The sequence below is a fragment of the Trachurus japonicus genome, chromosome 9, assembly GCF_045865225.1.
Source record: "Trachurus japonicus isolate A0001 chromosome 9, Traja_1.0".
Lineage (NCBI taxonomy): Eukaryota > Metazoa > Chordata > Actinopteri > Carangiformes > Carangidae > Trachurus > Trachurus japonicus.
In genome coordinates, this window is record NC_140915.1 from 22,759,202 (window position 1) to 22,772,274 (window position 13,073).

General features: G+C 41.2%; 1 protein-coding gene across 1 annotated transcript in view; it reads left to right on the top strand.

Moving 5' to 3' along the window:
* Positions 1-3,616: 3,616 nt before the first annotated feature.
* ntrk2a (neurotrophic tyrosine kinase, receptor, type 2a) overlaps positions 3,617-13,073 on the top strand; it is a 74,627-nt gene continuing 65,170 nt past the window's right edge. The window contains exons 1-5 of the mRNA XM_085786601.1: positions 3,617-4,183; positions 7,367-7,441; positions 9,164-9,235; positions 9,751-9,819; positions 11,540-11,688. Of these exons, the coding sequence (XP_085642727.1) occupies positions 3,927-4,183; positions 7,367-7,441; positions 9,164-9,235; positions 9,751-9,819; positions 11,540-11,688 (622 nt within the window). The 5' untranslated portion in view covers positions 3,617-3,926. The remainder of the gene's footprint in view (positions 4,184-7,366; positions 7,442-9,163; positions 9,236-9,750; positions 9,820-11,539; positions 11,689-13,073) is intronic.

Sequence of the window (13,073 nt, forward strand, 5' to 3'; positions counted from 1 at the left end):
GTCTATTCATATTCATATTTAGATTATGTGGTTGTGGATACAGTATCACATGAATAATCATAAAGTGGGCTGATAAATATTGGGCTTGAACCTACCTGATTAGTTACATTAATTAAATACAGGATTTATTTAACACTTTGGCAGGAAAAACATTGGCAAGACTATGGCTGACTTTGCCTTACGTTGCCTGAGTTTGATTGCAGAGGCACAGCATAAAAAGACAGCAGTGAAGTGAGACAGAGAAATAAACTTTCTGTAGTGCGAGTCAGCTCAGTACCCACGTGTCATAGGCTACAGCAGCAGCAGGTAGTTCGTGTAACCCATCACTGAAAAAACTGTGGTCGACATAGACTTGACAAGACTGTAAAAAAACAATGGCCAGAAAGGTAAAAAAAAGAGTAAAATATGAAGAATAAAAAAAACATATCACAGTGAATGGCATAACTCCTGACCTGTACTGGGCTTACAGCTAAAAAAAAAGAAAACTAGTGTTGACTCCCATAAAAAAAAAGCTGCAAGAGGGAGATCAAGTACAAAGCTTTCATTTTGGGAGAGAGAACATTAAAAGATCCTCCTATGTGTCGCTGAAGTCTTTAACTGATTACAGCAAAGTCCTGTGTCCTGTGATTAAACAATACATGACTGTGATGCAGTGACAGATTTCTTTGATTGAACAACTACTGATGACTTTGCAGGTGACAATTGGAAAAGAGCAGGTGTCCGAGGCAACAACAGTGACAGTGATGCAAGAGACAATAGGTGAGTGTGATGCAGCAATAGATGACTGTAATGCAATATTGTTTGACTGTAATTCAACAACAGGTCCCTGTGATGCAAGAATAGGTGATGGCAATACAATACGGTGACCTTGATGCAACAACAGATGACTGAGATACTTCAATGGGTGACCAAGCATTGATAGATGCCCGTGATAAAACAATAGGTGATTGTTAGACAGCAACTGTGGTTATGATACAGAAACTGGAGGTTCTGATGTCTTTATGAAATAGATAATCAAAAATAAGTTAATCATGCAAAAATTGCCAAATATTTTGGGGTTTGGGAATGTGAGACGGACTAATTGAATATATTATGTAAAATTCGAAAAAGAAAAATTTCAGTGATCATTTTTTAACAACCCAAGTTTAATCAAAGAATAAAAAACCATGAACACTCATCGGTGACGGTGACCATAGATATACAAAATTGTGATCTGCAAAATAGAACCACTCATCACACTGCCAGAGACAAAATTCATCATATGAAAAAATAAACACCAGCCATCTGACCTACAGAATCAATATTGCTTTCCCCTGCAAAACAGAGCTCATACCTTTGAATTCAATTATAGTGGATCCATTTTTAGTGTCACTGTTATACATCTCGGATTTTGTTTGTGACCAGATTTTATTGTGTCTCATCCAGAAACAAATGCTGCAGTCGCTTTAGGCAAACTACACTGTTCCTTTTTTATATATTTTGAGCAAGTATTTAAAGCTCTGACTTTCGAGAAGCCACAAATTTATATTTGCAGGTGCAGACGTTACTCTGCAAAGTTATCAAGACATGGCATAGCAACCGAAAAGGGACTTTGACACCTAGGTCAGTCAGTCAACAACCAGAGAACTTTGTTCACTGTTAGTATTTACAGTGTCAATACTATGAAACTGGTGTTCTGCAGTAAACACATCAAACATTATTGAATGAATTTGCAAGAAGTTAATTATGCTTGACATATTATATTATGCCCCCTGTTTCGGATAAAACATATCCCGCCTGATGCTTTGTCTGTGAATGACAGGTTGTTCAAGAGGGTGATTACATGTTTAAAATGTCAGAGACCTTTAACACAAGCTGTGCCCTCTGTCAGATTTCAAAAGGAGCGTAGAGTAATTGGAATATTCTGTTTGTGAGACATTGTTTTAATTGGTACACCCATTCTGAGCAGAATGTGTACAGCCCAGTGTCTGAAGCAGGCATCCGCCAGATTGGTTCAGACACAGACAGGGCTCCATAATTACACTCCTCTATTCAGTGCGCTGCCTGTGCGTCAGTGCAAACGTCATATTAGAGCTGCACATGGGGGACAGGACATTGGAGAGGAGAGGAGAGGAGAGGAGAGGAGAGGGCTCCTCACAGCTGTGGTGTGTTGGGGTTGTAGCTGCTCACAGGCAGATGCTGTCACTGTCTGACTCTCACATACATACCTCGTGAAAAACTAAGGAGAAGTACGGTAGCTCTACTTCCCCATGGCTGTACAGCATAAAAGACAGAACAACTTTTGTGTCAGAAATGCATCCAGCAGTAGGAAGCAGCAGAGCGACTGACTGGCATACAGCCGTATATAGCCTCCACTCTAAGATGACAGCCTATTGATTCAGGTCTGGTTTTGGCTGGGAGCCCCATGTGAAGAATGAAATATGGTCTAATGATTTAATAAGATGACGCGTGGTCTAGTACAAGCCAACTAAAGACTTGATGATTGGTGATTGCTCCCTCTGTCTCTCTCACTCTCTTTCATGTGCCGCTTTAGACATTACATCCATATCTTGTTTACACTGGAGGCAGCCACTGTAAACAGGGCAGCTGACAGTGAAAAAGACCTGTAGGATCAACACTGTTAAATGGGAAATGGCTGACTAATTTTGATGTGCACAAATGTTTTTTTTTTCTTCCCTATTCCCCAATATAATGTGACACTTAAGTGACTTCCTAACCACTGTCAGACAGCTTTGTTTTTCACTGATTAACTGTATACAGGTCTACCTCTGAAACGCCAAAGTGTAACACCCAGATGATGATGATGATTATAATGACAAGGACGGTGATGATGGGAATGATTATGACAATTAGAGCCTGCAAATTGATAGCCCCTTATATCTCATTTAGGCACATAATCTGAAGCCAGCAACCGGATAAATTAAATCACCTCTTTAACAGAGTCTTTCCCACCTCTCTACCCCCCCTTCTCTCTCGCTCTCTCTCTCCCTCTCTTTGAGACAAGGACACTCACACCTTGTTCACAACTCAAGGCAAGGCCGTTAAAGCCTGTCACAGACTGTGCCCCCCACCCAAAGATAATAATTTTTTTTTTTTTTAAATAGAAAAAACAAAATACAAATTCATCCATGGAAAGTAACATGTGCCCTGGAGCAAGAAACGCCTCCTGCTCTGCACCTGACCCTTCCCCCAGACCTCTCAGAGCGTCTCCCTAAGGGGGATCAATGAGGTATCACGTTATACACGATCTGCCTTGGTACCCGTCCTCTTCCTCTTCCTCCTCTCTCCTCATCTTCTCTTCACCCCCTGCTCATCGCACCGGCTCTCCCGTCCTGACTGTCATTTATTCTCTGTCCTATCCTCCACCCACCCGACCAGACCAACCACCACCGGACACACACGCACACACACAGACACACACAGCAGAACATTGTGTAAAGGAGGCATCATCGGCCAGAGAGAGAGAGAGTGAGAGAGAGGCAAAGTCAGAGAGAGAGAGAGAGAGAGAGAGGCAAAGTCAGAGAGAGAAAGAAAGAGGGAGAGAGATAGAGATAGAGAGAGGCAAAGACAGGGAGAGAGAGAGAGATCCTCCCTGGCACACACCCGTCAGTGTGGCAGTGTGATTTTGACTGACTGACTGGCTGACTGACTGACGGGGGTTTCTGGAGGAAACGCACGGGAACGGGACGACACGCACTCCTGTTTTGTTTAGTTTTTTCACACCTTTCTCGCTGCCTTGTCTGTCATCGTTGTCACGGACGGTGATGGTTTTCTAGCTGTGCCGCCTGTTTCCACCTCAGCATCGGATTTTTGCTTTATTTCCCCCCTCTCTCTCCTTGATTGGCTAAACCGGGGCTGATCCCAGCCAACCTGGGCCGGGCCGTGGTGCTGTTCGGCGAGCCTTACAGCTGAAGTTGGCACCCGAGATGAGCGCCTTAAGACCCGGGAGCGGGGCTCTCTCTTCGCCGAGGAGAGGGTCTGGGTCGTGGCGGTCCCTGTGGTGGTGGTGGGTCGTGGCACTCGGGGTGACAGCGGGCTCGGGAGATCCTTGGCTGTCCGCGGAGGCATGTCCACGGTCTTGTTCCTGCAGCAGCACCAGGATCTCCTGCGTGGATCCGGAGGGGGGTATTAATGCCTTTCCCGTCCTGCAGAGCGAGGCGGAGATGGAGAACATCACCGAAATGTGAGTGTCTCTTAAGCATCAGATTCACACAGGGGGAGATGTCGGATTCATATGTGGCCCTAAAATATCCACATGTAAGCCTGTCCCGCTTTTTTCAAGGTGGCTGCATTTTCAACACTTTACAAATAAAGGGATGTCTTCCCTCACCCCTCCTCTGCCAGTTGTGTCTGGAGCTGGCAGACACGGTCCGCAAAGAAAGAGCCAGAACCGGGTCCTGTTGTTTTCAACGCAAATCTTTTCTCTCTCGCAGAATGAAAGCGAATCCACCACAGTGTAGCTTCTAGTTCAGACATTAAATATGGGCTAAGTCACATTCATTTATTCAGCACGGGTTTGGCTCAGACACGCATCATGTGTAACCTACATTGCATAACAGACTCATTCACATCATGGGGCACATCAGTCTTTCATCGGCAGCGTGGAAACAGCCCATTTAAAAATAAAGGCAGTTTAATAGACTTTAATTCCGACAAAGACATATAAAACAGTCTGTGTGCGACCGCGTGCGCGCGTGTGCTCGCGGACGGAGACACGCGCTCACCAAACACCGCTGTCCAAATATTAGCACAGACACTTCCCAAGATGGCTTATATTAGTGTATTTAGATTAACCGAAGACGCGCAGAAAAGATCGATGCTGAAGACATAAAAACAGAGATCTTTTTTTTTTTTTTTTTTTGCAGCAAGTGTCAACATTGTAGGTGCGAGACTTGAAGACTAGACAGTGATTTCCATTCAAGATGACACAAAATGTGTAGTGTATTTGTACTGTACATCTGCCCCCCCACCTCCTCAGACAAACCCCCTCTCCTCCCTTCCAGCTTCTCACTGTCATGTCATAAAACAGCATTTTGGCCAAGAAATTGATGGAAACGCGTCTAAGCGTTTGTATCTGTGAACATTTAAACCGGAGACTGCGATAGCCTATTTAACTGCTGCAATATCATTGTTGGCAAAGATAAACGGCCTTGTTGATAATGACTTTTGTCGGAGATAAACAATCTTTATCGGCGGCCTTGGAGAAACCTTGGAAGCTGTTTAAATGAGCCAGCAGACTGGTGAAAAGCATTCACTGAGTGCTTGGCTCATGTAAACAGACAAATTACTGATGACCGTGCGACTTCTGCTTCCAAACGACCTTGCCAAAAAAAAGAATAGAAAAGAAATACAGATATTTAGGAGATCTTTGCATAACTCAAGTCTGTGGTAATTGATTACACACCCTCATTTTGTGACATCTGCACTGAAACCACACATTTTGACAGAATATAATGGACATCCAGTGTCAGTGTGAATAACTAAATGGGTGTTAATGCTCCTTTACTTCGTGTTGATGTCTCACACAAGTGTAAAAGCCAAGTCAAACAAATCAGATTTATCCCCCATCTGGTAAGAAAATTGCCTCCTCTAGATTTGAGAAGTTGAATGACAATATTTTTGACTGACAACTTCAATGTTCTGTGGGTGTTGGCTCCTTTTCAATTTAACACAAGAAAAACAAGACGTTGTTTTATAGGTAGGCTAATGCAGCATTTCATAAAGATAGCAAAGATGACATTTAACCTAAATATACAGAAAACGTCTATGTCTGTGTCACAATATTGATTAATTGCCCACTGGCATTAAGATAATGGACAAATGTGGGTGTATAAGCTGAACTCACCCCTGTGCCCTCAGACTAACATGCAGTGACGGGTTAATCACAGCTAATGACAAACCAGAGATGGATCTATCTGCATGCTCTTTGTGCTTATTATTCAGCAGTCTTATTGGAGCTGGAAACACTGCCTCTTCTGTCTGTGTCGCTCATGTACAGTGTAATTGGCAATTTCTTGTAGATTACAAATAAGGCTGTTACCTTCAAAACATTTGGTTGTTATTGAGTTTTAGATGTTTGTCAATTTCATGAGGTAATTTGGAGAAGGTCGAGGATGCTGCTTTTCAAAGAGTATAGGTTCCTTTGTGTGTAAAGCAGTGAAAAATACTGACATGCTGGGTCAGCTTCTTTGATTATTGACTGGCAGATATATTTCACATTTTTACAAAGCTTTCCTTTTGGGCTTTTTGCATTTGTTTGATAGTGAAGGCAGCGAGCTGACAGGAAATGGAGGGAGAAAGAGGAGAGGTGATATGCAACAACGGTCCCCGACCGGATTTGAGTAATTGGGATGTTGCCATCAGACAACCCTCGTGAAATAGCTCTAATGGTTAGATGTTGTCCTTTCAACCCCTTGTCAATTTGTTGACTTCTGGTATAAATTCGGTGACTTAATCTGTATCTGGAAAAACCTACCACTACAACTCAGGTTTCTCGCTGTATCGTCTTTTAAAAGCAGTCTTATCTTTTTGCGCAAGCGTGTTACTGTTTCTAATTTTCCTCTGACCTTCTTATCGGATTCTTTTCTTGAGTATCCTAATCAGTTTTCCTTTTTTAATGTCTGCCTGTCTGGTGTTTGCCTTTCTCCTGTATGGTGCTAACATTTATTGTTAAGCACATTGAGTCTGTGCTTGTCACATCAAATGTGCCATATAAATAAATGTTGACTTGACTTGACTAAATATAAAACTTTGTAATGATATTTGAAAGCAAGAAATTATTAGTATGCCACCACATAAAAGACATTATTTAATGACCTTGTGGTTTTGTCGAACAATTCATGCAACGGGAAGACACAGTGCTTGTGCAGGACAAAGAGCTCTGCTACGACAGTTTTGTGTTCCTTCTGAAGGAGAGGTTGTTCCCGGTTCACTCTGGAGGTTTTGTTTACCCCTTGATGTTCTCAGACATCTGATCCCAGAGCTGTGATATTTCAAAAGTACGTGTACTGTTTTTCTGAACCTGTTCGCACAGTTAGACGCCCATCACAAGAGGGAGTTGCCAACAGTCGTCTCTCCTGTTGGCCTTTAAACACTGTCAGGTCAAGTGCCCAGCTCAAGCGCAGCCGAGGAGAAGAGGAAAAGCTGTGCCTGTTTCTCCACTTTAAAAAAAAATAAAATAAATAAAAATACACCAGCTCCTCCTGAGTACCATATGTTAGCTGCAGTCCAGCAGGAGTTCATTTTTTAATTTTGAACTCTAATTATAGAGGCTTATTATGTTCCTTTGTCTTATTGAGATGTTTCTGTTTAAGCTTCCCTCCGTTAACAAATGAGCCCGCTGACACACACTTGTTTCTCCTGACAGCTACATCGCCAACCAGAGCAGCTTCTCCTCCATCAACGACAAAGACCTGCACTACTACAAGAATCTCAGGAACCTGTGAGTCTCTTATGGCTTATATTTACAAGAAAAACACTAATGAGTTATAAATTGTTATTGTCCTAATTACACACAGTCTCATCTTGGAAAATTATATGGCAGTTCTGTAAACCACCTGTTAATATTGGGCTGTACATAATGATCACTATGAGAAGATACAGTTTATAGCTGGTGGAAGAGCAGTTTCACCACATTTTGATAACACTTCAACAGTATTTCTTACGCAGCTTGTTATTGTCCACTATATGAGACATATTGATTTACTCTCTCACCAATAATTCCACATCATCCTCTTTCTTAAGGCAATGTATTGTTTGTGTTGCTTTAAACCCCCTCAGTGTTTATCACTGTTTCCCAGAGTGTTTGTAGTTGCTGCATTTTGCTATGCTTCTCTGTTTCATTTTGTTTCTGAATCTAGAAAAGGGAAGTAGCACTTTCTTTTAATAACACAATAATCTGCTAATTTCCATTAGTAATACAACACATGCTATGCACTGCAGGTGTATATGATATAACTGTGGTTTTGATTGTGATTTTTACTGTGGTTTTATATGTGGCAATCTGTGCAATATTAGTTTTATTTAACTAAATTCATATTTTTATAGTAATCATTTGACATTGTGAAATGAAAATCCCTGCTCGGTTCAAGTCATTTCAGACATCAGTCAGTCACAGAACATAATTTCATATCAGATAATGATAATATCTTACAGCCTCACCTCAGCTGATGAAAGGCACAGACTTTGTGAGCAGCTAGTTTTAACAGTGCTGTGAGTGGGTGATGTACAGCTGTACACCTGGCATTTAAGATGTTGTTGTACATCTATTGAGATTACAGTTATGCTATATAAATATGATGAGCGTGTAAATAGTTATATAGGATTGATAGAAAAAAAGATCTGCAGTAATACTGGTTGTTACGACCCCAAACGACCACCATGTATATTCACGGGAGGCAACATAACTGTTTCCACTAGTTAAACCAGTGAAATGATTTCCATCTGCTTACATGAGAAGTTTTTTATTCATCATGTGTCATGAAAAGCTGCATATCTAAAGGTTTTGGACTGCCTATACACATATGCATCAAGTTCTTGATGAAATATGTAGTGTGTTCATACCCTTGTAGAAGTATTTTCTCATCTGTTGCTCCAAGGATATCATCTCTTGTTCGTGCCTTTTCAAAACTGTCACAAATTCATTTTATGGCGGTTAGGGAGGACAACTAATTTGTCAGGGTTAGCAAACAATCATGGTTAAAAAAACAAAACAAAAACAGCACTGACTGCTGGTTTAAAATGGTGCTCGCAAACTTGAAAGATGAGATGTTTTGTTGACCCATATGGTCACAGCGACCTCCTCCATACATGGTTTTTGTTGCTGTATCGTAACATTGCATGAATTCATATTTACTGTGGCTGCTAGGGGGCTTTGTCACCTGATTGTCAACATATGTTGCTTTACTTGTGAGGACATTAAACTCATATAATGTTGCCATTGTCCTCTGATGTTGGCATTAAGATGCTACATTTAAGCCACAATTGTAACAAATCCTATGTGCTCATCCTTAGTTGGAATTTTTGTAATACTTATGCTTTATTAATATTGACAGATTATGATATTTCCTGGTTTGATATGGTATGATATGTCCTTTTACTGGTGTACTGTATATCCTACTGCTTTTGTTCATGAAGATGTTAATGATGCTGTTTTTCTTATCAGAACGGTGACCAGCAGCAGGCTAACATATGTATCAAAGCTGGCCTTTCAAAACAACATCAAGTTACAGTACCTGTAAGTAAACACTCATCTCATGCTATAATAGACAGTATATTAGCTTTCTGTGAAGGGGACCGCTGTCCAGCCATTAGCTATCACTTTAAGTGACTCGATTACAATTTACTGTATCTATTGACATTTTATTCATGTTTTAGATTTTGGGTTAAAGACTGCAAAATTGCAGTAGCCTACAGTATGTAATACTATAGATTCTAGAGTAACAAGAAATAAATGACTGTGAGATTGATGGAAAATGAAGGCAAGTTCAGGTTCAAAGTGAACAGCATTTGTAATTGACTGTCAAACGTAGGGACCTTGTAAATATAATTAAAGTGTGACGCTTATTACACTGATCAGATGTACCACTTAAGGCTAATTGTCACAATCCTTAGAGAGGAAAACTTTTAATGGGTAGGGTTAGGGTAGGATGCATGTTGAAATATACTGCTAGTTGCTGTGACATCAAGTTAATATTTTGTCATGGTATTACAAATGCAATCTCATTCCCTGATGTTCGATTTAATTTCCAGGAATCTGAAAGATAACAACCTGTCATCACTGTCCTGGAGGATATTCAAACACCTCAACATCTCTTATCTGTGAGTTCAGTGCAGTTATCATTATCAGTCTGTCCATCTCTGTCTTTCTGTTTATCAGTTCCCAGCTCTCTCTGGTTATCATCACACTCAAAAAAAAAAAAAAAAAAAATAGACCTTATGGGATATAGCATATGTGATGTCACCTGTAGGTTTTTGATCTGATGATGATGTGAAGCTGCGAGCTTCTGGCAATCTGGCGTTTTCAAGCAGGCAGAAAATTATTAAATTTAGATTAAGGCAACATAATGAAGAGATTATCTGAGGTGATAATAAAGCACCAGGGCTCAGCGTCATTGGCTATGACATTTATAAATAAAGGGAAACATGTTCCCTAAACATATGCTTTACTCAGTCTCCCATACAGTAATACAGACAGAAATGTAACATTTCCCAGTTGCTTAGTAGGCCTACATAACTGGTGTATTTTTCATGCTAGGTATTTAACCAGTTGAAAAACTGCAACTTAAAGGAATACCCCTACTTGCTCTCTTGTTAAGAGTTAGGCGAAGAGAATCAATGCCAGTCGTATGTGCCAGGGCTTTTTTAAAGTTGTGCAATGTTCACATTGTTGTTTAGGGGGGTGTTATGTGCTGGACCGACACATGGAACTCCTCATTATTTTTATACCTTGGTTTTTGTTTGGATTAAATGAACGAGATATAACATCTTAATTAGTGGGCTTCAGAAATGCTGGTAGGCAGATTTTGAGAGAAGCTAGCACTTACCCCCACCCCACCACCACTCACCCACTCAGTCTTAATGCTGTGCTACAACTGCTGGCTTGTCGCTCTCTATTTAACAGACAGACATCAGAGTGTGAGTGGTATCAATCTTCTTATCCAGCTCTGGGAATGGAAGCAAATAAACTAGTTTTTTTTTTTTTTTTAAAGCAGAAGTAAGCGGAATATTTGTGTTAATATAAGTCTTAAATAGTTATCTTCCGACGGCAATCACTTACATAGAGTGTTTGGTCCGAAACACGGGTCTGTCAGTCACTCTGCTCTGCTGTAAGCCGAGGAGAAAACTTCTTGTATACTTCCTTGTATCCTACAACCTTTATCCAATGAGGAGAGAGAATGGCATGAAGGGCTGTGTGTGCAGCCAAGGGATGCGCGTGAATGTGGTGACGTATAGGGAAGAGGACCAATAGATCCATGACGAGGGCGGGGGCTGCTAACTAACGAAGTTAGCCAAAACGACCGGATCGCTTACTTCTGCTTTAAATACAGGAGTTAAAAAGTACAGACAAATCAGTGCGGAGCAGATGGACAGAGATAGATTAGGTCGGTGTTCATGTCTTGTAACTCTAATGTTTTTATTCTATTCTATTTAACAGACAGACATCAGAGTGTGAGAGTGGTATCAATCTTCTTATCGAGCTGTGGGAACGGAAGCAAATAAACTAGTTTGTTTTTTAGATATTTTGGGGGCTTTTTTTGCCTTCAATGGACAGGACAGTTGAGAGAGAGACAGGAAATGGGAGGCAGAGAGTGGGGGAATGACACGCAGGACAGGGCCGCTCGACGCGGGATTCGAACCAGGGTCGCCTGCAGTGAGGACTATAGCCTCAACACATGGGGCGGGTGCTCTACCAACTGAGCTAAACACCCAAACGCCCCAAATTAACCAGTTTTAAAAAATCTCAAATAATTTCACTTACATGTGTAGTTTAAACTCAGTTGCCTACTTTTCTCAAACCTTTGTGTGTGTGTGTGTCCAGGATCCTGACAGGGAACCCTCTGCACTGCTCCTGTGAGAACATGTGGATCAAACTGTTGTTGGGGGAGGAAGCAGACACTCAGGAGCTGCGCTGCGTTGAGGATGGGCAAGGACGCAAGCTGCTGTCCAGACTGACACTCCCTAACTGTGGTGAGGACACACACACACACACACACACACACACACACACACACACACACACACACACACACACACACACACACATTGAGTAAGAAGCTGCAGAAGACATTTATAAGCTGCAGCAGCACTGACACACCTGGAGGAAAAATCCAAATGATTCCCTTAACAGAAAACTTTCCATTCACATGTGTTTGTAATGTATGTGCATAGTTTTGCATGTCGTGGTCGTGCACAAGACAAGTGTGCTTTAGTGTTTTGTCAGATCTCAGAGGAGGTGTGGGCGAAAGTTTTTGTCAAAACCTTTGAGAATCAATGTAAAAAGAACAGAGTTCATGCCCTGAGAGCCGCCGCTGTGTAAATTGTAATATATAGCCATTGGTATGTGAATTTCTACTGGCCACTGTGGGTAAACTATGCGTACTGCTCTGCATTTCTGCAGGGCTCTGCCTAGCTTGTATATCATAATTTCCCAAGACGCACTGTTGTGCAAAAAAACCCAGACAATATCTTACACATGAACAAACAAATCACATGACTGCATGCCTACACACCCAGAATACTGCTTTAATAGAGAGATTAAAAGTGCAGTTTGGTTTCTGCAGGGTGTTATTGAAAGGCCACAGACACTTAACAGGCTGACTGTATCTCTGAGCTGTGGGGATTTAATTCATATGATACATAGATTAGCCGCTAGATGAGAGATGTGAGCGAGAAATGTGTCACGCACTGAGTGTGTTTGCATGTGTGTGTGTGTGTGTGCGCGCAACATGACAGGTCATGTCATTTTATAGGCTGGTTACTGTCATCTGAGACATTTGCTTGTACATGTAGCAAGGTCACTGCACAGGACATGGAAGCTGAGACATATCTTACTGCGAAGGAGCATTTGTGTGATTGAACTCACAGATGACATCATTGAGTCTCAAAGATGCTGAGTAGAGAAAATTTGCTGCACGTATCACAGTAAAATGAAGTAAAGACCATCTGCACTCTGTCCTATAGCACCGATGACCTGCTGTCACACAGCAGATTTCATTTCCTTTTCTCTGAATCATCATTTATCAGTTGATGAGGAAAGAATTGTCTCTGGATTTACGGAAATCTGCTCAGCAATGATAACAGCATTTTGAGCTTTTATTTTTTTTTACATATTTGATTGTGATAAACTAAGGAACAATGATTGGTTCAATATTCCCATATTGAGGAATAGTGTCCACAAACAACAAAATATTTTTAAACCTATCCCGGTGCATCAGTGTAATGTCAAACTCACCAGAAAGCACATTTCCACAGAACACAAACCTTTTATGAACTTGGTTAATGTACTGTAGTCTTTACAGAGCCTCAGAGTAGAAATGTCAGTACATAACTGACACTTAATTTTTTCTTTCTTT